Source organism: Falco punctatus (genome assembly GCF_963210335.1).
Source record: "Falco punctatus genome assembly, chromosome: 5".
In the NCBI taxonomy this organism is placed as follows: Eukaryota; Metazoa; Chordata; class Aves; order Falconiformes; family Falconidae; genus Falco; species Falco punctatus.
This window is the reverse complement of record NC_137584.1, coordinates 44,469,721-44,494,344: the sequence shown is the minus strand read 5'-3', so window position 1 is coordinate 44,494,344 and position 24,624 is coordinate 44,469,721. Positions and strand designations below refer to the sequence as shown.

Below are 24,624 nucleotides of genomic sequence, written 5' to 3'. Positions count from 1 at the left end.
GATGCAGACACCGGAATATTAGGTGTCTATGCTCCCAAATTATAAAAACCTTGTTAAAAAAAGCGCAATGTAAATAATGAAAAGTAAGTACAGTTGTAAGAACACACCAGCTTGTCCTAAATTAAACACCCACAAATGGTCAGCTGAACAGCTCTCTAGACACCAGTGACCACACTGAGTACATCTCCTTTGCTCATAATGGGACACCAGCCACCTAGTTCAGTCTAGACACTTAATGGACATTCCAAGCTCATGCTGAATTGTATACTCCACAGATCTGAGTGAAGACTAAAACATTTTTGGATGGTGAAGTCAAACCACATAATCTTTAACTTCTTTTTAACAATTAAATTATGGTTTACATAGGTGTTTTTCACCTCTAGGAAGAATATTAACTTAAGTTTTGGTGTGATATGTCAAGATTTCCTAATTTGATTTTACATTTCTAGGAAGAACAACTTAGATTTCAACTAACACTATAAACATCTTTCTGTGAATTCCCAAGAATTAAAAGGAGAAATAATTTAACCTATTACAGATTCTGCTGTGACCCTTATATTAAATATGACTATTTTAAAGACATTTTCAGATATCTTTTGAATTGTGATTGAACTGACTTTCAGGCTACAATTTATTAGGCTTTTTTTCTCCCATTCAATACTATTTTCCTTCTAAAAGATATTTAGCCAAACTTGATTGTGAAAACTTGAAATGATGTAAAGAGATAGCACCTAAGGTTAAAGAGTGCTCTTCTGTTGCCATGAAAAGCTAGGTTTTCCCTGTCCCAGTCATACTTATTAAACATAATCTGTGCGCACAAATTTCTGTAATATAATACCTGACCAACCTTTCAAAGTATTACACCTATATAAATACAAATAGAATTTTTAATGCAGAAAGTGACCTCTAAATATTTGATATTTGTTCAAAATGTACAGGCACAAGTAGTAAAGATGAAGTTAATTTTTATCGGATAGATAAAAAGAACCAATAAAAAAGAAGGGATTGCTAGGGAGCCTCGTCTGTCTTAACAGCTATGTTTCATATTTTTCTTACAAATAAACTGGTGTAATATGGTGTTTCATCTAGGAAATATTCAAATAAGTGGAAGTTATTTTCTTTAAACATATTAAAATGCTACATGACACTACAGTAAAAAAAATAAAGCTGTTATAAAAAAAATAAGTATGAGAAAATGATCAAGTAATAAAAGCTTTGCCAAATCTGAATTTTATTGTCCTATGAAGAGAGGACTGGATTGAACTATCATACAATTCTATCCTTGCCCTCATTCTTTTTGTGTCTCTGCACAAGTTGAATGAGGAAAAGGAATCCAGCAAATGAACTGAAGTAGAATGGAGTTTTAATTTTCTCACTGTCTAGAACAGTGTCCTCCAGAATCAGCTCTTTTCAGTTCAACAGCTTAAGAAAATCACGGTCAGCACTATACACTTCATAAAGATGAATAAAAACAAGATCAGTTGTCCCATTTCTTGTTTTATAATCTACTCCTGAATAAATGAGGTAAAGGAGTCTGTGAGAAAACAGTACCAAGCTTTTCTGGTCATCTTGGTAAAGTGTACAACGCATAAAAGCTATGAAAAAGTATTTGTCATACCCTTTTTTACTTTTCTCTTTGCAAGTGTAATGTTCTATGAATATAGGTAACATTTCTCAAGGATCACTGGCTTCCTTGGGTAGAAATAGCAGAAAAATAATGACTGCTAAAAACTTACAGAGTTCTTCTCTGTCAAGTGACTGGGCCCCACCTCCAAACAGGCCTTTAAAGAACCCCCTGTTTGGTGCTTCTGGTGTTTCTACAGGAGTGAAGAGCTCACCCAGCATTTCCTTTGCAGTGAAGAAGAGACAAGGCATATGTTATTTCACACACAAATTAATAGAACATTCTTTCACTTTAGGGATTTATTTTGTGGATTTGAATTTCAAACTGAATATGCTTTAACAGACATCTGTCTTTGCAAGGTGACTTAAAATAAAGATACATTAAGAAATCTGTACAAACCATCTGTTCTGATAGTTGTAAGCTTATAGCTCATGGAAGTCAGTAGCAAAGAAATGGGTTCAAACAAAGCTGTATTTGCCCCTCAACAACTTGAGCAACACTTCTGATTTTGTTCTGTTGAAACTATGTCTACAAATACTCATATCCATGCGTGGTACCAAAGTAGAGCTTACAGTGGGCATCTCTGCTATTTCAGTACTCTACACAACTTCCAAGCTGAAGCATGACTGAGAATCTTTCCAAGCTATTAACAGACATGAAACTTAATAGCTTCTTTCAAGCATCCTGAGCTAGCATTCCCCACTTATGTCAGCATGCACCTCCACCAGCACCAGTTGAACAAGCGAGTTAACTGCACATGTTAAACAAGGAAATTTCTTATCCATCAAAAAGGAAATCAAGCAACTGTTTCAAATACAAGAGGATAGATAAACCAACAAAATCTCAGAGTTGAGAAGTGATGCATCCTGAATTAAGACTCTATAGTGAGAACCTTCCCCCCCCAAATAAATCGAGATACAAAAGATGAAGTGCTCAGCTTTATGACAAGCTTCTTTACTATAAGCATCATAAATCCAGAAAAAAGAATCTCCAAGTATATCTTAGAAAAGAGAAATACTTTTTTAATTCATTACCTGAAGATTCTCACATGTTTCTTGACTGTAGGTTAGCCTCTGTATTTCAGTTGGTGAGACAAGGTAGAGTGCTTGTCCGTTGTTAGTGAAGCAGAACGTTCTGGCTATCCGCATATTGGTGAGTGGCAGGTAATATACATCCAACAGTGGCCTTAAGCTTGGCAAACTTAAAAAATAAATAAATTATTACAAAAATTATTAAAAAAATAAAATATAGCAGGATTGTTTACTATTGATCAAATGGCTCATTTGTAAACTGCAATACATCATTTCTCTCTTCATCTGCATAAGTACCACAAACAGGGTATCATTTAATGCAATTAGAAAATCTCAAAACATAAATACAAGACTTTTCAAGGTAGCACCTCAAAAGTGAAATTTAAACATCTGCACCACAGATGCATTTGAAAGCATCATTTAAATGATACTCTGAGCACGTAAATCAGTTTCACTTAAAGCATTATTCAGTAATTAGTAACGACGGATTTTGATAAGTATCTACCAAAAGTTTACAATTAAACATTCTGCCTCTTCTCTCAGGTGAAGAATTTCTCCTTGACTAAAAATAAAAGACTAAAAGATCTCTCAAGACTACTTAGAAATACACAGAGGTGTGTTTCCAAACAGTAGCCTCAAACAATCTTATCAACTATATCCAGCTTTTTTCTGTCTGACTGCATATTTAAGAGGAAGTCCTCTTGGAGCAAAGTTCACTTACCTTGTATTTTCTGATTCTGCACATGTAACTGCAGTACTTACTGCATCAAGCTACTGAAGAACAGATGCAGCACACACAGGCTATAACTATTGCTACCAAGCATTCCTTTCCCTCAAAGTAATAATAAATATGAGAAGTGAACGAACACCTGATAGCTTGATAAATAGAACCCAAAACAAACTGCTGTCCCAAAATTTTCCCTGTGAGATTTCCATAAAGACATAATTTACACAAGATGTTAACTGTAAATGCACAATACATTAATCTGCTTCTGCTGCAGATACCATCTGCATAAGATAATTATTTTTAAAAACTAAGAAAGCAGTAAAGGGGTGAAGTGAAGCCAAAACCAATGAAAAAGAAAGAGGTAGTAAACCACAACAGTAAGTGTTTGATTACTATTTTTCATTTGTACTGAGATTTCTAAATGTTAAGCCTGCATTTTACAGCTTGGGGATTGTCTCTTAGCAGGAGACTCTACCTACAACAAACGAAAGGAAGATCTGGTAACGTGACTTTGGAGGCAAGTTCTGCAGGTAAGAAATAACAAGCAATATTCTCTTGTAAGCCCGTCACCCAGGAAACGATACTTCTGCTGTGCACATATCTAAAATAAGAATATTCTTAGAAGTGATTTAGGAATAGGGAAGTGCTTTGCTTCAGGCTGATAGAAGCATCAAACATCCTTACAGCTTCAACACAAAACACAAACCCATTAGATCAGATAGGACAAGCATGACATCTATGATAGCATTTTCACAGTATCAAACAAACCTGTAACAGAATTGCAGACTCCTGTCTAAATATGTATCAGTAGACAAGCATTGAGCATTCTGGGTGTGATACAATGCTCTGACAACTTCACACATCAGCACATGAAGTCCACTCCCCAGCAACAATACATGCTTCTAAAATGGGAGTTTAATCCTTGGGAGTTCAACTTCCACATACAATGTAACAACTCAATGTTTATAATTTAGCACCTACCTTTATGCAAAGTTCATTAGAAAACAATTAATCCTGAGGAAAACTGGGTTTGTTTCAATATATGGTACCTGAACATTATTAAGTTCCATTTTAATTGGGGAAAAATCTGTGCTTACCCTGCAAGGTGAGCAGCACTTTGTAGAGATGTTTAGAATATACGTTGGGATACATCAATGGAGTTAACAGACAATCAAAACTTATTTTTTAATTTTATTATGTGTCAGCTTTAGTTTTATTCCTAACAACTTCCTGAAGAAGTGTCTTTTTAGGTTTTCTCAAGTTGAGAGCTTGTTTTCACGATCTTAAAAATAATCTTGTAGGAATTCTACTGACAATTTTACAAAGCCATGTTTCACATTCACCTTATTATTAGCCACGACTAAAATGTAGGTGCAAGAGTATAGGTATATACACTACTGTCCCCAATAAAACAGCATTTGGAAATATTAAAAAAAAAGGACAAATTAAAATCACACAGGTGACATGCAAATACATTAAAAAATATTGTTACACATGCTTTTTACACTTTTTTTTTTTTTTTTTTTTTTTTTTTTTTTTTACACACTTTAGGTGACTTATTTCTATACTACAACTGCTAGCAATTAACGATGCCTTTAGAGCCTGCATTTAAGGCCTTTAAGATATGAGTAAACTACACAACAAAACAGTAATGAGGCATGAGTGTGATGCAAACAGCTGCACAAAAATACGCAGAGTTGTGGTCAGGTACCAGCTGAAGGTCTGACTCAAGGGAGTTTTCTCCATCGGGGAATAAATTCACCTTTGAGAAACTTCATCAACTCACCAACCTGTATCACACATTTGGAACTATTTCTTGAATCAGGGTAGCTTCAACTAAACTGGTAAATTTTAATGTGGTAAAGGCATAACTAATAAGAATGCATAAACAAAATTACCCAGGCCCAAGTGTTAGAATTTCATCAGCACTGAGTGAATGTAGATTTATATTCTTATGGAAAAGGACACTTATCTAGCAGAAGACTTTTTTCTTTTAAAATTTAAGTTATATCAAACACGCCTTACCTAAAAGTCATAATATGTCCATTGGCACAGAAACATGCAAGGCAGACACTGTTACTCAACGACACTATGTCTCCACGAAGAACAAAAGAAGTCTCTGTTATGTTTTGCTTATAAATACAGTTCTGGGATGGCAGTGAGATAACTTTTGCTTGCTTTTCCGAACATATCACTGCATATTGGTTTTCACTGATTTCCTGAGAGGAAGAAGGGGATACTGAGACAGGTCGTCGCTTTTTTGATTTATCTTTTTCATCTTTATCTTCAGGGACATTGTGTTCTCTCCAGGGTTCATGTGCTGGTGGGATCAAAGATCCCGTGGTATCCAGAAAAGCCATTCTCAAGATTGCCCCTTTCAGCCTCAGGATGGTTCCTAGGAAAAAAGAAGTTGAGTCCATTCCTAAAACGGTTCTCCTAAATTGTCTTTCAAGCTATAAAACACTCCTCTAAGAAGCTAGCACAATGAAAAGAAAAAAAGAACTTTGGCTTGCTTCTGTAGCAAAACAGAGGTACCAAAGCCTTTGGACATTTATCTAAAAGCAACGAAGCACATGCAAAAGCACACAGGTATTCAACAAGATGTTAAACCAGTTTTCAAGGGTTAAGTGTATGCATACTCTTTCATTAAGAGAATCAACAGAATCATTTCATCAACAGAAATGTATACCTTTATTAAGAGAACCAAGCTGGAATGCACATTTGGATTCACGTTCAGTGTCACAAATGCAACTGATTTTATTCTCTCCTGAGGAGTACACAGTGTGCTTAACATCAACAATAGACACTATTAGTCAAAGGAGAGCACCTCCGTTTTCTTCAATATAGACAGGGTCAGAAACAAGGAACATGTGGATTTCTTTCCCCCTGCATTTTAAGCTCGAAATCACTTCTCTAGCATAAAATGAAAGAGGAAGTTTTTCCTCCCCACTGTTTAAATCACTGTCTCTGTAGGCCAGATCTTAAGCTGATACGTCTCTTATTGTACTTCTATTTATTCACACGTAGTGTAAAAACACAAACATTTGCTAAGTACACAAAAAAAAAGGCAGTATCTTTTAAAGATTATGCTGCAGAACCAGTGATTATACATACTGTCTAGTCTGCAGCCTTGCCTTTACGATCAGATGTTATGAAAATCTGAATCTTGCTGCCAATACCATACTCAATAAGCAAAAATCACATATATGGTCTAGAGGTCACACTATTTTAAATCACTATTTCAATCAAATAAAATCGCAATTTGCATTTCCTGATACCATCTGTGTGAGCAAAGTGGAGCAGAGCAGCATGTTCTGCATGAGACAGTGGTAGCAGGAAAGCTAAATCTATGTCTAACAGCATATTCAACAAACCATTAATACATAATTACAATAAAATCAGTTGGTGTGTATCAGAAAAACAAGATAAAAGACCTCTCACAGCAATCCAAAGGAAGAATTTATCACTAATATTTAAAGCTAGTTATTCAATATACAACCCTTAATTTGTATTCCCTATTCATCACACAGGAAACAGTTTACTATCTCATGAATAAAACCAATAAAAAAATAAATTGAGCATTTGAAATACTAATCTTTCCTGCTATTTCTCTTTAATAATTGCCAGGTACTACATTAAGGTTAGCAAACATGCTTTTCTCAGCAAGTGTACATCAAAGTGGTATTTTTGTATTATATGAGATCATATTTTCCATTTTGCAACTTTAAAAATCCAGTAATGAAGTAACCAATCTAGACTGTTAACCTTAGTAGCTAGATCAATGGAGTCTATATTATTTTTTGATTAATCCACAGCTGACAAAATTTCTTTAAAAACCATGAAGACAACAATATTTTATCAAAGTATACTTTAGCCCGTCTGCTTTGTACATACCACTGGGAGAAACAATAACTGGCTGAAGAAGTCTTTGCTCTCCTCCTGGGGGTAAGTTCAGTACAATGACAAGCACTGTACCCAGTGTGGTCCCAACCCACAGGCATGGGGAAAGTGATGTATCAGCCTTTCTTGTGAAAGTCTCACAAAAATGAAGAGCTGAAATTGCCTCACGTGTTTCTTTATCAATGCTAGTTACACTAGAACTCCGGGATCGACTGAAAGAGTTGTCTTTGACATCTGAAAATAAATCAGTATTAATTAAAAAGAATGGCAAAATGCAGGGATTAAGAGAATTCAGATTTTCTTTTTTGTTCTTTAGCTTGAAGTATATACTAACTACCATTCTATTGAGTATTGCTCCTGTATTCTTCCTTAGCCATATTTCCTCTGGGCCCAGTTTACAATACCACATCCTGAACAAAGCACCCAATCATTTTTTACAGAGGTTGCCATTGAATAATTGTCATGAGCAATTGTTATGCATATTTCTGTCTTGGGACAGAGAAGAGTCAAACTGGACTCCTCCTTTAAAAAAAGTGAATTATAAACTCTTTGCCCACTAGTTCATTGCTGAGATTAAACAATACTGGCTTCCACAGAACACTGTTTGATCATCTTCTGAAGATGCAGCTATTTTACTGTAAGAACTGCAGTGACATCCAGACAGCAAGATAATGTAACCTGTAATGACTCACAAAAATATTGTCCCACTTCAGGAAACTGTATGGAGGAGGTCTAACAGGCTATCTACACACCCAAACTTTTAGTAAGAGAAACATCAAATGCTACCAAATGCCACCTGGCACTGGTATGCAAAGCTGAAGACTTCCATTTTGAATATTGTAGTGTAGTGCCAGAAACAGCACTAAAGCTTTTCAGGGTGTCTTACTCATTGCTTAGAAAATAAGGTTCTCCCAAGAGAGGATAAATCCTAACATTAACAAAACTCAAACAGTAACCATGCTGCTCCATTCTAGCTGTGTGCTGTTTGTACATGTGGTGATACTTAACACCGCAGCATGTCTTGATTTCTGCACATTCACAAATTAATCATTTGCTTTAACTCATCATGCCAAAATTTTAGCACAAGACAACCCTTACTAGTAAAACTTTGATGCAATGTATACCATGCCTTCATTTTTTTAAAGTTACTGTCTTGGATCTTTGGGTAGGGTAGAGATGCAATTGGCATCTTTAAAGCAGAATTAAGAGCCTAAGAGCAACACTTAACCACATACTTTCTGGAAGCATCACTGTGCTAATTTCATTAACTTACTGCAAAACTTTCTAAGAACGACATCTAACATGCATTTGAAAAGTATAAAAACTAGCTCTCAACTGTCTAAATACAGACATCTACTCAACACAGCGAATCTTCTCAGGAGATACTTCTTTCGTTCCAACAATAGCTAAAATTCAGCAAGACAATAACTTTTCTAAGCCAAATGTAAAACATGGATTATAGAAAGAAACTACTAGGTCAACCACTCAGATGCTGACATCCTAAGTTTCCACATTTAAAAAAAATCAAATCCAGAGTGAAACAATAAGAACAATCATTTGTTTTATAATTCTAATGACCACAACCTCTTAATATCCTTGTTTCTTCAGGGTTGAATATTTATTAACTTAATGCTTTTTTTTTAACTCTAACATGGACTAATCAGTCTTAATATACTAATTTAACTGCAACAGGCATACAATTAAATGTGCATTTGTTAAGTTGTATCTGGTTGAGTATCTGAAAAGCACATGTGCTAATCTCAGAAGCATTGGAATGGACAGGAAAAAAACCCATAAAAATTAACTTGCCAGACAATACATCGTGGAGAGGAGACAACTCATTCAGAAGAGAGAACTAAGGGTAAAATGTTTAACTTCTTTAGTGCATATTATTTATCCTGGAGTCAGGGAAGAATCTATGGTTTGTTTACAAATTAGTTTCAGATGAATAGGGAGAGACAACAGTGTGATCACCTACTACACATCACTTCATCAGAAGGATGGAAAGTTGAGGCTCTTTTGAGCAACTCAACCAAAGGGTAGGACCTAGTGACAATGGCACCTGAATCATCTGATTACAACATTGAAAAGCAATGGTACAATGCAGACTAGCATGTTCGAGATCTTCCACTTTCGAAAATAGAAAATCTAAAGTATGTGGTTCTGTTTTGGCTATTTAGGGAGAAAAGAGGGTAGGTAAAAGATCTAAAGAGAAAAGCAATTTGAAAGAACGAGATCACAAAAGATTAGGTTTCAGAAGCCATGGAAAGAAAGGACAGAAAATGGTAAGGATAATAAACTTGGGAGAAAGGCATTTCAGTCATCTCCTAGAGCCAGTAGATATGACCACATAAGCATAAAAAAAAAATAAATAAATACAAGCAACCTCACAGTCTTTGGAGAATGCAAAAGCTATCCTGCTAGAAGAAAAGATACAAGTAAAATTTAAGAAAAGATTATAATTGCCTAAGGAAACCTGAAAACCTAGAAGAATTTTACACAGAAAAAAAATGAGGCATCCAAGTGCAGATATCCACACATGTGCAAAGTCAAGCAAAACTAGTCAAAGGCTATTACAATTCAGAAGGTACAAACTATTTCATGAGTATACCAGAAGTGAGTTGAAAAAAAGTCTCCATTATTTCAGTAGAAAGAACAGCAAATATTAAAGCGATGTAGAAAATGCTGAAACTCATTCAGGATGGGAAAATGCAGAAAGGATTTCAGCATTCTCTTTTCTCCAGTCTTCATTAGAAAAAAAATTTTAAGTACTTACTGCTATTGAAGAACTGGGAGTAAAACAGTAAAGTTAGAATGAATCTGATAGTGTTTAAGTACAAATGTGTTCCAGTTTGCAAAATATGATAAAATTCACCCTGAACTGAAATCATCCCTAAACCATTAGTAAACGTAGTAAGGAAGAACAGCAGCTGACTGAAAAGACAATTTTTTTTCTGCTCTTTCATGCCAACACAGCCACAGTTTAATCTCTCTAGTTCTGGGCACAAGAGTTTTAGAAAGATGATGAAAAATTCTAAGTACACAGAAGATTAACAGAAGCCATCCTAGATTTAGACAAGATAACCTAAAAAAGAAGGAACTGAATACTGTAAAAAAAATAATCTGCAAAAAGAAAGATTAGAGATACGATGACTTTTCAACAGTGTAAGAGATGGCTGACAAAAAGATAGGGAGCACTTGTTATCCCTGTTCATTGTGGAAAGAACAATGAAAAAGTTAATATGGATGCAAGAAAGACTGATTAAATAACAGGGAATTTATATAACTGACTGAAACATTGGAACTATCTGTCTGGGATTTTTCTAAAAACTTATTTATTGGAGGCTCATGAATAGATGAGAAGTTAAACTGTTGGACATCTGGATCCTTGCCATAACAATGGATTAAAGAATGTCTGAGGGTTCCTTCCAACTTCACATTTGAGTGGAGCAAGCTGTAATTGCAAATCAGGGTGGTCCAGCTCAGCTTCAGGATATCCCTGTGCCATGGACTCTTTCCTTGCTGATAGCAGCAGCTGTCAAATAATACAGTTCTGCAGCTGCCAATCCGATCCTGTCTGTCTTCTGCTGGGGTTGTGTTAAGAATTCTGCTGCAGGAGGGGAACGAGCTGTGGGAAGGCAGAAGGCAGCTTTTGCATTCAGGCTGCATCTATTGCTGTAGGTCTATGGCTGTCCCCCATCATTTTTAGGGCACAAAACAGGGAAGCTGGACCCGATCTACAGGCTGGCAAAGTACTAAAAAGAGTATTAAATCTATTCATTTGCATGCTGTTTGAGTGAGCACTACAGGCTTCACAACTGAATTGCTTTTAATAAAAAAAGTTACTGTGCTTTTTCAAAAAAAATTATGAAATTCTCAGACTGGTCATCCATCCAAACAGATGTATATTATTTTAATTTAGAGAGAGTGGTCACAAGACAATTAACATTTGTAAAACTATGTCCAACTTTTTTGAGTGGACTTCATATCCTGTTATTCTTAAGATACCTCATTTTTCAATTTAAAACTTATCAGATGGTTCTACACAGGCAGCCATTTTCCTTACATTACCTGATTATTCACGCTTTTGGTGTCACAGCACTACTGATAAAGTGAGTGACAGATGCCTAAAGATTATGACAAAAGTGTGATAAGCCATCTATAACAATTGCAGGCTTACCTTACGATGACAGCAATACCTTGTGCCTAAGAGCCCCCCAGAAGAGTGGGATTAAAATTTTAGTTCTACACTTCACATAAACTATCATGACTTCATTGCATTTATGTAATTTAGGACTCTAATATATTCTCATCGTGTAAAACAGTCTTAGTAAAAATAAAATCAACTATGTAAACTTACCTAAATCAGGCTTTAACTCAGTTGGCAAACTTAGCTTCCTGGACATCTTTGCTGAAAAGTGAAGTATATCTTTTTTTAAAAAAGAATAAACATGATTCTGCTGGCCTTTATTTTTTTCTTTCCCAGTATGTAATATATCATTGTTTATTACATTAATTGCAGTACTTCACAGATTTTCTTGTAAAGCTGAGCCTCACTTCTACAAGGGGATGGGTTCAAAGTACAACATGGAAGATACCAAAAATCCCCAAATACAGCATTTTATGACTTTTGCCAAGCTTCATTTCTCCTTGGGCTTCACGTAGAACTTGAGGAATTGGATGGATTTTGCTTTGGCTCAGCCTCAAGTTTTATCTTCTCAAGTGAGAGGACAGAATACAGACTTCGGGCTATTGCAAGAATGTGCACTGAAGTTTACGTAATGTTAACAACCCATCCCCTCTTCTTCTGCCCTAGTTCTTGCTCAAACCTGAGATATGTATAATAAAGATGATCTTTAATTATGCTACAACATTAATTTGCATGTGTAAAAAGCCAGTAATCTGAGATGCAATCCACAATCTTAGAAGAATGAAGACATTACAGAGCAATTATAAAATCAGCGGCACACACACACTTGCACCACTGTCAGACAAAAGATAGCATCATTTTGATAGTATTGCTGAAGTACAAAATAGCACTTGAACTCCTCCCTGACCCGGAACATTCTTTTTATAGAAATAGGAATCTTGAGATCCCTTCAAAATGCAGTACAATACTAAAAAATGCTGCTGTAATGAAAGTCACTAGTAGCCATACATCCCCCTTCCATCATTCTTCCAGCAATTACTGGAGAAGGAATAATTTTGATGTATCTTAACTACTAGACCTGGGCTAGATTCTGAAATTATTTCCCAGCCAAATGCTGAGGTTTTTTTATTTAATTCTTCACTATCTTGTAAGGGTAATACTACTCTACCTAAAGAAGAAGTTGAGAATAGCCTCCTAATTCTAGAAGCACATAGTAATGGATACCAGTCATGAAGCAGCCTGAATCTTGCTGCTTCTCTCAGTTAAAAATGGAGTTAACTCATTCTAGTTCCCATTTTAACAGAAATCATTCCGTTTTCTACATATCGTGAAGAACAGCATGTGATTTAAAGTTACTTCCACTCCTTCAAAAAGTGAGATACTTCACTGTATCATTAATTATGCTCATCAATATTGCAAATGCTAGTTATCTGAATACTTGAACAGTTTTATTCCTGTCATACATTATAAAAAATTGAGAATAAGATTCCAGAAATAATCTTTAATTTCCTTCATGTCAATGTTACAAAGTATGTCCTATTCAAATTAAACTGAAGTTACTTACTTTCAGACAGAAATGCCAGTCACTTCAATTTTAGTGCAGGCTGAAATTGAAAAGGGCAGTCTGACTACATGTTTTCTACCCTCATCCTTGCACTGGCACTGGTACCTGCCTAGCTTAATGGCAAGGCCAAAACTCATCTACATAAAGTTTCTGCCAAGGGTTGTTTTCAACAAGATAACTCCTGTTTCAGGTCAGAGCTCAGCTATACAAACAGAAAACGATGGTACAAAACAGCACTAGTGACCAGGAGCCCATCTTTTTGCTGTTAGCTTGAATTTACATCAACTTGAAAAGAGATCATGAAACCTAATCTGGAACTGTGAATTACAAAATGGGCAATCTTCAGGGTAAGACTTGCTTTCTGTGTTAGACATGTAAACTACAAAAGCTGAGATACTGAACAAAAGCTCAGTTATGCACGCAAAAGATAATTTTGCATTACTTTTGGCTTTTCACAGCTTTTACCGTATGTGAATACCAGCAAAGATTAATTAACCAAGTCACTTTGCAGACCAGAGCATTCACTTTTGGCTTTTCAAACACAAATGTTTAACACAGTTTTAGCAACTAGGAGAAAACTGACCAAAAAAAGGTAACTAGTAACAGGTAATATAGCAGGTAATAACTACTACAGGTGAGTGTGTTGGAGTCTAAGAGTCAATCTGCAGTTTTAGCTTTATTTCCTTAGTGAAAGGCCAGCTGTGTGAACTAGGTTGATAAGGTAAAAGAAATTTGTCAGACATTTTCTACAAACACTGAACTGACTCATTAACAGGACATGAGGATACATGAATTGTTAAAAAGGATGTCATAACTAGAAATCATGAATTAATGTGCTATGCAAAAAATACATACATGTGTCAAATGCCTCAATAATTCAAGTATAAATAGAAGTATAAACAAGAACTTATTTAAATAGCAGTAGTGCCATCTTGTGTTTAAAGAAAAAAGTGCCTAAAGATACAGTAAGAAAATAGGAATATTTTGCCAGGTAAGCTGTTTTTAACTAACATTACTTAGTATGAATACAAGCAGGAGTTTTTTATATCTGGTTTATGGTCTACAACAGTTTTAGAAAATTCAGTTTTGCCATGCCTTAGATGAAAACCAGCAACATGCTAGACAACTTCTATGCAAAAGATACAAAGGAGAGAAATGGGAAAGATAGGATGGAGATCTACAGACAGAATGCTCAGGGTCAGGTTTTTTACTCCATTTGTACAACAGGGCAAAGGTGATGTTGACCGCTCCTGCTGGTGTGCTGGCCTCAAGTAGTAGCTGTCATTATCAGAATTCAATACCTCTCTTGGTTGTAAAGGCTGCAGCAGCCACCACCAAGACCACCCTTCTGCAGTTGGTGTGAGTCAAGGAGACAGACAGGGGGGCTGTTTTGCTCCTCCTGGTGTGCTGCTGCTTAAGGCAGCAATGACTATTTTGTCTGTGTTTAGCCCTAGATTTAAGACTTCTCTAAATTAGACGGCCTAGAGTTATATAAAGATATGCACACATTCTTTCTGTTGCTAACATAACTAATTAAAAAAGCATCATATAAAAGTATATGAGAGAACTGGCAAAAACAACATTCAGGATTCTTGGAGATCTCTCATAGGACAGACTTGAGGAGGCAGACGTTAAAATACGAAAGGTTACCTTGGCTTAATAAGTCATTTCAGCATAGGAGGCCCCACCAACTCAATGAAGAAAATCTGATGGCTGAACTATCAATAGGAAGTGGGTTATCAATATTTGCAGCGGGTTATCCTGAGCTAGAGTGATTTCTCATCCATTCCTTATTTAAAAAAACAGTACAAACCCTTCAAAAAATTCTAATGATTATAAAGGAGACTAGCATCTTGGTGTTTTGACAGAAAAGATAACAGTTTACGTAAAGCCTATTTTATGTAACATTTCATGAGAAATAGCTAAGCAGCTTAGAATTTCGACAAAGTTCTCAAATTATTCTGTTTGAAGACTACACAGAAGTAAAAGTTTTACATTACCAATTTCAAGATGCTTAAAGAACTGAATAAAGTACTAGTGATGGTACAATACAGAAAAAGAGTATCAATGCTGAAATGTCTAAATTTGATATAAGAATAATAAAACTATTTTACAAGACAACACAAGAAAATACATACTTGATATACTCAGAATTAGATCAAAGTATTAAAAACACATTGCAAGAAATAGTCTTACTCTGGCATTAGGGCGAATGAGAACTTATTATGAGTATCTTAAAATTTGATTCCATGAAAACAACATTAATAGTCAGTGACATTAGCACTGTTTGAAAAATCCAGGTGTACACTTAAAATGTAAAAAGTGTGAGAAACCTTATGTCAATAGTAACAGCAGGAACTATGGAATTTTAGAATTAGAGCTACTCTGCTTAGATCTGCCTACTAATATTGTTTGCTATTTTTTAAAATTTATAAGCTGCAGAAAATAAATAAAACCAATTTTCCTGAAGAGTATTTGACATTAGCCTACTGGAAGAGTTATGAAGGTCTTTGAGTCTACAGTATTTTGCACGCACCTTTACTAAAGCTTCTTCCAGAAATGGATGCTAACAATACCTCTTAGCTTCTGACCTGATTAGTAGCTATATATTTAATCACATATATCTCTTCAAGCCAAATAATTGACCAGAGCAAGAGTAATGAATTTAAGATTTTGCTTCTGCTTAAGTTGGATCACAACTTCTTTCTACAAAAATGACATGGCCTTAGAAATTAAATACTTTCTACCAAATCTTCTTGTAAGTTCACTGATGTTTGGTACGCTTCTCTGTACTACTTCACAGCACATTGCAGTTTCAAGTATTTGCCATTCCTAAGATAAATGGCTGCTCTGAATAACTGCCAGTATTTTCTATAATTTCTAGGAATGGTTAAACCAAGTACCTCCATATATCCAAGGTAACTGCAACTTTTGCAAAGTTCACCTCTGATGGAAATAAAAGCAAAATGTGACCCAAAAGCAACATATTCACAATAGGTCTTTAACTTGAGTTACTATCCATTCCTTAGCACGTACCATTCACAACTGAGTATTTAGGAAAAAAACCCACAGAATACCAACTGATCTTAACAGTATATATGGCAAAGCTGAAGTGTTGGTACATGAAGCATTTACGTTTTATTTGATTTCTGCTATTCTTGCAGTCCTAGATGGTTTTTGATCCTTTAACAGAGCAAGACTCCTTGTCTGATGCTGTCACTAATGATAGAAAAGTGTAGAAATGAAGATGTGTCTACATAATTTTCAATAGTGATTAAATTGACAATGGCTTCAGAACTCTAAATGCATGTTTATTATGTTACCACCTTACAGCCCTATCACTGAAATAAAATTACTTTGCACTTTGCAAGCAGTATTCCCTTACTCACTGTTCCCATGTGACAAAAAACACGGGACCGATTAACAGCAACTGGAATTACCAATGTAAGTAATTCTTGTTCTGTTTCACAATCCATTTGACAGGTTGTATTTCACACTGACAAAGAATGGAAAGAACTTGAACTGACTGCGCTATGTACCAGTGCAAAGAGCTATAACCAATACTACATACAAAGTCATCCATGTGAACACAGTTGATGGTAAACAATTTGTTTCATATAACATTGTGAAGTTAATGACAGTGAATGACACAGTTACAGAAATCATTGTTCATTAACATTTAGTTGGCAATTCAGTACAAAACAATCAAATGCAAAACCATGCAACTATTAACACTGAAGAAGAGTAGTTTTACTTATGTGGAAGAGCTTAAAATGTAAATTCAGGAAGAGCCATGCAAAGTAAACATGCCAGACAAGGTGTAGAAGACAAGGCAGTGAAAAAAACCCATTCAGTGCACAGCAAACCACTCAAAACTAACAGAACACTGATGAAAGAGGTTTCTTTAAACTTCCAACGAACCATGCAAGTTACACAAATCACAGTATGGGCTGAATAGGAGACACTTATGAATTACACATCAAATGCATTATTGTCTCAATTAACTCTGTATTTAACTTACACCCTGACAAATGCATTACTTATAAATATTTTGGGGTTTTAGCTGTGAAAAACATTCACAATACTTTCGGTTGAAAGCCTTCAAGCTGAAACTGGTGTCAATAGTTCTATACAACTGTCATTGGGATTTTTCATTAATACTCTAACATTGCTCTGAAAAAAGTGAAAAAATAATGAAGTCACATTCACACATACTATGTTTGTTGCCCAAGACAGGCTACCTTAATTTCAGAAGGGACTGCTCTGGGACAAAAGGGAAACATTACTTCAATAAGCATTGAAATAACATGCACAAGATTAAGTGTTGTTTTTCTCATTAGAAGAACTAGAACATAAGGTTCTAGTTATCCTGAATTTCTGTAGGACAACGTATTAATCAATACTCATGTAAATGATACTTTTTTATTATTATTACAGATGAATTGATATAATATATTATCGACAGCCATTTGCTTTCTGGAATTACATTCAGGCTTCCACTGCCTCAGAACTCATCCTCCCTAACATTTCTGTCATGACTGCAAGGAGGGCTCAACATAGTACTGAGCAAAGGGCATATTCCTCTTCTTCCTCATTCTGTACCTCAGATGCCAAAGATTACTTTGTCATACTTATATTTATCTCACCAAATTTTGAATTATACTTTAGTCTCAATTACTGAATTGCAATGGAAGGGATTAATGATTCAGGATAAAAGTTAAATTGCGAAACAGAAAACCAAAGGGAGACTACAAGAAAAGAAATCTTTCTCCCTAGCCTTAAGATATGGTTCCATACAACCTATGAAACAGTTTAGCAAACAGTTTTACTATATAAAGTAGTTTCAACCTTTGATCTAACTAAAGAGATAAAGTGAAATCCTTCAACAATGATAAACTAGTGTGCTAAACAAACAAAAAATGAAACAATAACACAGTGATTCTGAAATGAAAACAACCACATCCCAGTTAAGGAAGAAGGATCCTTTTCCTAGAATTAAATCATACAGCCTCTTGCCTTCATTTATTTAATGATCCAGTTGCCAGAAGGAGAGTTAATTTCCATTTCAATCATAAAGGGTTCAATCTACCTGCAAACAACACATTCCAAGGCAATTTTGTTGCCAAATTGTTAAGACACAAGTCTGGAGCTGGTAGGGTATTGTGTCACTGTTGGATGCAGAAATGTAAATACAGTTCTGGAACAGTAACGGGGTGTACATATATATGTGTGTGCATATATATACACACACACACATATATATAACCAAGTCCGCTTCCAGATGATTAAATGAAAACATGATACTATCTCTATCTTTACCATAGTCATATGGAAATCTGACCATATGACTATGAATGCAATACATAAAAAGAATTTACATAAGCCACTTGTTCTCAAAGAGAGTGTACCTTTGCAAAAGTAGTGGAATAATGTTGTGACTTGCATAGACTGAACTCTTAGTACAGATTAGATTTTCACCCATCCAGAAAATACAGAAGTGCAATTGTGAAATCAGAGAATTTAAACCAGCAATATCCTCGATTTTAAAAATTGTGCTCAGTGTATTTAGTAAAGAAGCAGCCCACAGAATTACCAATTAGCATAAAGAATGAAAATTTAATAACTTAATGGATTGAAATTTGAATTTTATATTTATTTTTTTTTTGCCGCTGGGTTAGTGTTGCATAGAGCAAGGCACTGGATTAGGAACAGAGCAGAATTTTTCTAGTGCCTACCTATGTCATTGGCTACCATCTTGGAAAACTTTCTGCTTTTGGTCTTCACTGTAAATAATATTTTAATAAAAAAAGATCAATCTAAGTGTATCAAAGGATGAACTGAATAATAAATAAGACTATAGAAAAGAAAAAATACTGTACCCTTTTCTATAAAATTATTCATTTTTTGATCATCATCAGAATTGTTTGGTGAACCAGAACCTATGAGTGAAGACAGAATGAAATGGATATACAAACACGCATCTTTGACAAAAAACCAATGTATTAATACAAGCTTTGAGTTTAAAGATGACAAAAAGTATCAAATACTGATACTGGTATTCTCTGTAACTCTATTAGACACTATAAAGTCCAAATTGTTTGGGTATGACAGGAATTCTGCCATATTAACCACAAAAATTATAATGCAAGGTACAACGTTGCACAGTGCAGCAAGTTTATTCCTAGAAATATTTCCCTCACTGAATGAAATGTTTACATTGAACAACTAGATTGCTGTTCTAATCATGGTTCCAGACACAAAGATTAACCTAAATTATGTTTCACAGAACACTGCTGTAACAATAAACTCAAGTTTTGAATATTTGTTTTTTTTCGAATGCAGTAAGTCACCATTGGGCCACGTTTCTTCAACTGTTCTGCAGATAACTCTGAGCCAGTGCTGCCACCTGGGATTTTTCTGAATCCTTAATAATGAAAAACCTCACAACTTGGGGATTACCATTGTCATGAAATTAAAACAGTTCAACTAAAAAAATGTTGAATTTCTTTGGATTTTATATTGTGGAAGTGTGAAATAAGAATAGAATGCAAACATTTTGACACTCATGAACACAAAAACCTGACAGTTTACAATGCTATGCGAAGTTTTATGAGTCAGATAAATGCCCCTGAGTTTAAGCTTACTACCGCCTAACTTCTGCAGAAAAAGCACCAGATAGTTATTATTTCTCCTGCATTTTCACTGTATTTGTATAGTTCCATGCTATTGAAACTGTAGGATACTCTCCTAACTTGTATAGGCAGGTAGTCCCTTTCACAGTTCTTTCAACTGTATAACCACCCGCTGGAACAAGTCTAATGGACACTAGCTTCCACTTCCCTTCACCTGGGCACAGAGAAGTGGAAGAGGTGGAAGATTTAGATCACTTGAGCAAATGCAGACTTCAGCCCAAACAGTGGCTGGTCTGTTTTACACATCATATTGTAACACTCAAAAGAGGCACTCAATTGCCAGTCCCATCCTCTAGTCTTCAAGCTAGTAACAAGCAAATATTTTGTGCTAGTGTATTTTCCTTTAAAGTAGAGCGTGCCTAGACTGGAAGAAATTAATCTAAATCTGGCCTGTCCTGCATCTCAAACTCACCAATACTATGCAGCTGATTTATCCTAAATGTCCCCTCTTACCTCTCTGAAAACTGAACACCATTTCCAGTCCTGTGCTCTTGCCCAGAAAAGATATAAAGCTTAAAGTAAACTTAAGGAACTGCAGCTTTTCTCTCTTCACAAAACATCACCAAATGATTTCCGAGGTGCCTCCCTCCAAGTACCTTTCTCAAAGGAAACTGGAGAAGTCTGCCATGAACCTATCTCACTCAACCAAGAGCTGGGAAGGGAGGACAGAACCAAGGGAAGCAAGGTACCGTGCAGCCTTGCTCCTTCAAGATCCCAGTTTACAGGAGGATGCAGCAGTGGCTTTCCACCTCCATCGTTTGTCCATTCACTATTCTTGGTACTTTGAACTTGCGCCTCTTTAGTATTGTGTGTATCCAAGACATTATATACTCTTTTTACAGAATATTCAGTTCTCCAAACATCTTGACTTTATTCTAATATGAACGAACTTCAAAATAGTCTTCTCATAGTCAACTTAAATTGGAAATTGATTTCTAGAGCTCTGCAGAATTATGTGTTTCCCCCAATTCTGTTTTCTTTCAGGACATTTGAATTCAACTATTCTAAGTTGCCTCCTTTTTTGATCCTCTTAAAGAAATATCCAACCTGCATTAATTTCTACCCAACTTCAGCTAACACAACTCAGAGGGGAGGGAGGGAAGTAAGCAGAGAGGGAGGGGAGGCAAATAGTCAAATTTAGTATTTTTCCATATAAATCTTGATTTTCGTCTTTGGGCTTGCCTTCATTGCACTTTTAGCAGAAACAGTGAATTAAGTTTTGCTCTACCTCAAATTATGAAAGAAACCTTCTAATTAAAATTAGTGTTTTAAGTTCTGGCAATGTCATATGGAAGTGGTTTGGGCTGACATTTGAGTGATGCTGGAGAAAGGGGAAAAAAGGATACAGATTAAGGGTTACAAATTATTAGCTGTCCATTGTACACATTTTAGAGCAGTCTATCAGAAACTAGACTTAGCCTGGACATTTTAAGTGGGTTCAATTCAAATACCTTAGTAAGAATTATCATTCTCCTCAGTCTTGACAGAGATTTACTGTGCAACTGCAGCACTGCACAGTAAGTTATTTACAGACAGTGCTCTTCATTTAAAAAAAAAGAAATAGGAAAGATGCACTTTATTCTAAACACCAAAAAAATGCTTGCAGTAAAAATTATGCTGAAAGTGACTAATTCAACCTGCCAATACTTAACATTACACAGATTTTTCATGAAATCACATCTTCAGTTACAAATTTTACTTAAGTTTTCCAGCCAGATTTTGCTTTAATTATAAATAAATCTAATTTAGTCTAAGAAAGGGTTACTAAAACAGAAAATGGCATTACCTGTTCTACATGAGAGTTCTGCACAATTTAAAATTATCATCAAAAGACAGCAGTTGTCAAATCAGAAATTAAAATTTGTTACAATTTCTACTAGAGCTACCAAAAAAAAAATAATATGTTTTGTTAGGCTTTCAACTTGGCTTTGAAAGGTACAGGCTACAAAAAAAAGGAATCTATCTTCAGGTTCCTATGTTGATTATCATTTTACATTACATTGCAAAGAGTGCACATACTACTTTAGGTACTTGAGTAAACCAGCAGTTTTGTCTTTTAGCCTAACTTTGAGTACTGCTTTGAATGAAGCAGATGAAGTGATGTATTACTTTAAAAGTTCTCAGAGTAATAGTGAAGATAAGCAACAAACTTTTAGCTACTACATGAAATATTCATATTATCAATATTGACATGCATATATTGACATGCACTATTAAGTATTTACCTGGCTATAGCCTCAACTCGAGAATATTGAGCAAAATACTGAATGGTATTACGTATTGCTGAAGCTTTCATTTAAAATATTAACATATGGTAGTGGCAACTAAAAAAAGTAGGGGGAACGTTAAGTAGGGAACTCCTGCTTTGTAAGGATGCCAGTTCCTGAAGACCTCTGATTCCAAAGAAAAACAGTAATTTACCTCTTACAAGGAAGCTGAAGTAAACTAGGTTCTTTTTTACAGAAACAATCTTTACCACTTTTGAGGACTGAAACACAATCACATGAACTATTGCAGGAATTTGTGCATTATATCAATGTTTCAAAATTCCATTGTGCAGTATGTTCCTTGAAGCATAAGTATTTCAGATTATCTCTTCACTCATCTTTATGACATATTCCTATTGCATCTCTTAAATCAGCCTTGTTTTAAAAATGCAGTTGTGCAACACTGCAAAATTTATGAGAGCTCAGTTTGTAAGACAACAGTCTTACATAACTACTCAACTAGTAAGTGTTGACTTAAAGCATGCCAACTTCTGGGCAAATAAGCAGCTGACAGTCAGAGGAAGTTATGATTACCTGAAGTGGGCGATTTGCAGCGGTCTTCTGGCACCATTGTACCTTCATTAATATCAGAGAGACCTGCTGGAACACAAAAACAGTGTATAATAAATACAGCTGCTACTTTATCGTTTCTTCCACTGCAGTCAGGAAATTCATTTCTTATTAGCTACAAACCGGGCAGTTGTGATAAAAAAAAATAACACAAATTCTAATTTGGACACTACCCACAGTGACTGTAGTTGTTTACTTTTTCTACTAAAGTTTTCTTTACAAAATACACTTCCTCATTAAACTTCATATTCTGAGAACGACCATATTTTCAGCGAGACAGACACATCATAGCAGTTAATATTTATCTATAGCATGTAAATAATTAAGTACAAACTTCATTCCTGTTTAGAAAAAATCCTAGAGTTATACTAAAAACCATCATCTAGTTCAGCTAGTCCTCTGTTCCCCAGAGGTCCCTTCCAACCCTGACTATTCCGAGATTTTGTGTCATTCTGTAATTGCAAAAGTCAGTTGAAAGAGGATCTTGGAAGTTTACAACCACGCACGCAGTATGATATGTGGAACTACAGTGCTTTTTTTCAAAGCATTTTCCCAGTTACAGTGATATGCTTTGTATTTGCTGCTGCATTGCCAAGTTTGGTTTCCAGCAAAACTCCTTATTGAAGTCACTTACAGACTTTAGGTTCTAGTGCTTATGAAAGTGTTCTTCCTGGTCCAAAGGAATTTTCCTAAATTCTTACATTGTCAAATCTGATCATTTGAATGACTGCAATATGTTAATATCTAAAAGCTCATTCCTTCCATTCCAGTTAAAAAAATAAAGCACAGGAGTCCACAGTCAGATGCTAAAGATGAAAGTTGTCTCATAAGTATCCTAAATACTAGTCCATAGAAGTATACAAGGAATTTTTCTATTTTCCTTTTGATAAGAAATTGCTGTCAAGACTGGCCATAATTAAGTGATTTTAAGGCTAATAATGCATCTTTAAATTTATATAATAGTTTTCCTCTAGAAATGTCGTGATGTGATACTAATGCAAACAAGCATGGAATACTTACAGTAATGGCTAAGAAATATTTGTCAAAATGAAATCTTTTGGCATGCACGTGAATATTTCAAGTGTTGAAAAAGCCTGAGAGGTGTAATGGTAATGGCTAAGGCAACAAGGGCTTGCACATGCAAAGCCTGTCTATACAGCTGTATACTACACATTCACTACTGATCTGTACAGATGTGTTGACACAGACAACAAAAAGAAGGGAAAAGCACTACTCTATCAAAGCTTTAAGATTTCCAAATACTAAACCAGAAGTTAATAATTTAAAGGAAAAAAGGTTCTCCTGAAATATCATACCAATGCGGAACACATTAAAAGTATGTTGCATTCACACAAAGTTTAGTTTATGCAAAATTGTCTTTCTTAAGATTACTAAAAGCATGTACAGCTTGAACCTGAAAACTCAATGACTAGGACTGATGTGAAATTGTCAAATGACCTTAAGGCTTGGTTAAGTCTACACTTAACAGTTCAGGAACTGATTTTAATTATAGAACATATGGTGAAATCCCAGGGGGAAGCTATACCCTTCACCACACAGGAGAAACCCCACCCCCTGATTTCTTTATCAGTAAGTCAATAAGCACTATGGGGTAATCATGGAACCTATTCCCTAACAAATTACAATTTGACCTCTGAAAGCAGGTTTTAACACGCATGGGATTCAAAATGTTTTGTACTAGACAGAGCTGTGTAAAAAGACTTTTCAGAAATCCAAGTGCTGCTCTCCCAACAAGCAATACAAATTTCAGATAGTAGTAGTGCTGGGAGGACACACCTGTACTGTGCTTCTAGAAGTAGCTTCTAGTGTTTCTAGATCATGCTCCTTTGGGAGCCAGACTAAACAAATCCAAACATGTATAGTTCAGGAACTTAAAGAATTAAAATATTTATGGGAAAGAGGAAATTATCTTCATAGGAAAATTTTAACTTCTCACAGTAGTTTTTCTATGAAAATTCCTGCATTGACAGAAATAGCCTGTAGCCAAGAATGAAGTCACACACCTGCACACTTGATTTCTTTGTCTTGAGGCTATGATTTGATTAATATACATCTTAACGAATAACTCTGATCAATTG

At 35.3% G+C, this 24,624-nt stretch overlaps 1 protein-coding gene across 11 annotated transcripts in view; it reads right to left on the bottom strand.

The window, feature by feature from the left end:
• STXBP5 (syntaxin binding protein 5) overlaps nucleotides 1–24,624 on the bottom strand; it is a 112,473-nt gene that overhangs the window by 2,157 nt on the left and 85,692 nt on the right. For 3 of the 11 annotated variants that reach the window (XM_080388244.1, XM_080388241.1, XM_080388243.1), the window contains 8 exons: nucleotides 22,490–22,555; nucleotides 18,876–18,935; nucleotides 18,732–18,779; nucleotides 11,643–11,693; nucleotides 7,277–7,516; nucleotides 5,408–5,777; nucleotides 2,659–2,824; nucleotides 1,737–1,848 (listed from right to left, as the gene is read on the bottom strand). In XM_080388244.1, coding sequence (XP_080244370.1) covers nucleotides 1,737–1,848; nucleotides 2,659–2,824; nucleotides 5,408–5,777; nucleotides 7,277–7,516; nucleotides 11,643–11,693; nucleotides 18,732–18,779; nucleotides 18,876–18,935; nucleotides 22,490–22,555 — 1,113 coding nt within the window. The remainder of the gene's footprint in view (nucleotides 1–1,736; nucleotides 1,849–2,658; nucleotides 2,825–5,407; nucleotides 5,778–7,276; nucleotides 7,517–11,642; nucleotides 11,694–18,731; nucleotides 18,780–18,875; nucleotides 18,936–22,489; nucleotides 22,556–24,624) is intronic. The other 8 variants (XM_080388245.1, XM_080388247.1, XM_080388246.1 and 5 more) reach the window with 8 other exon arrangements.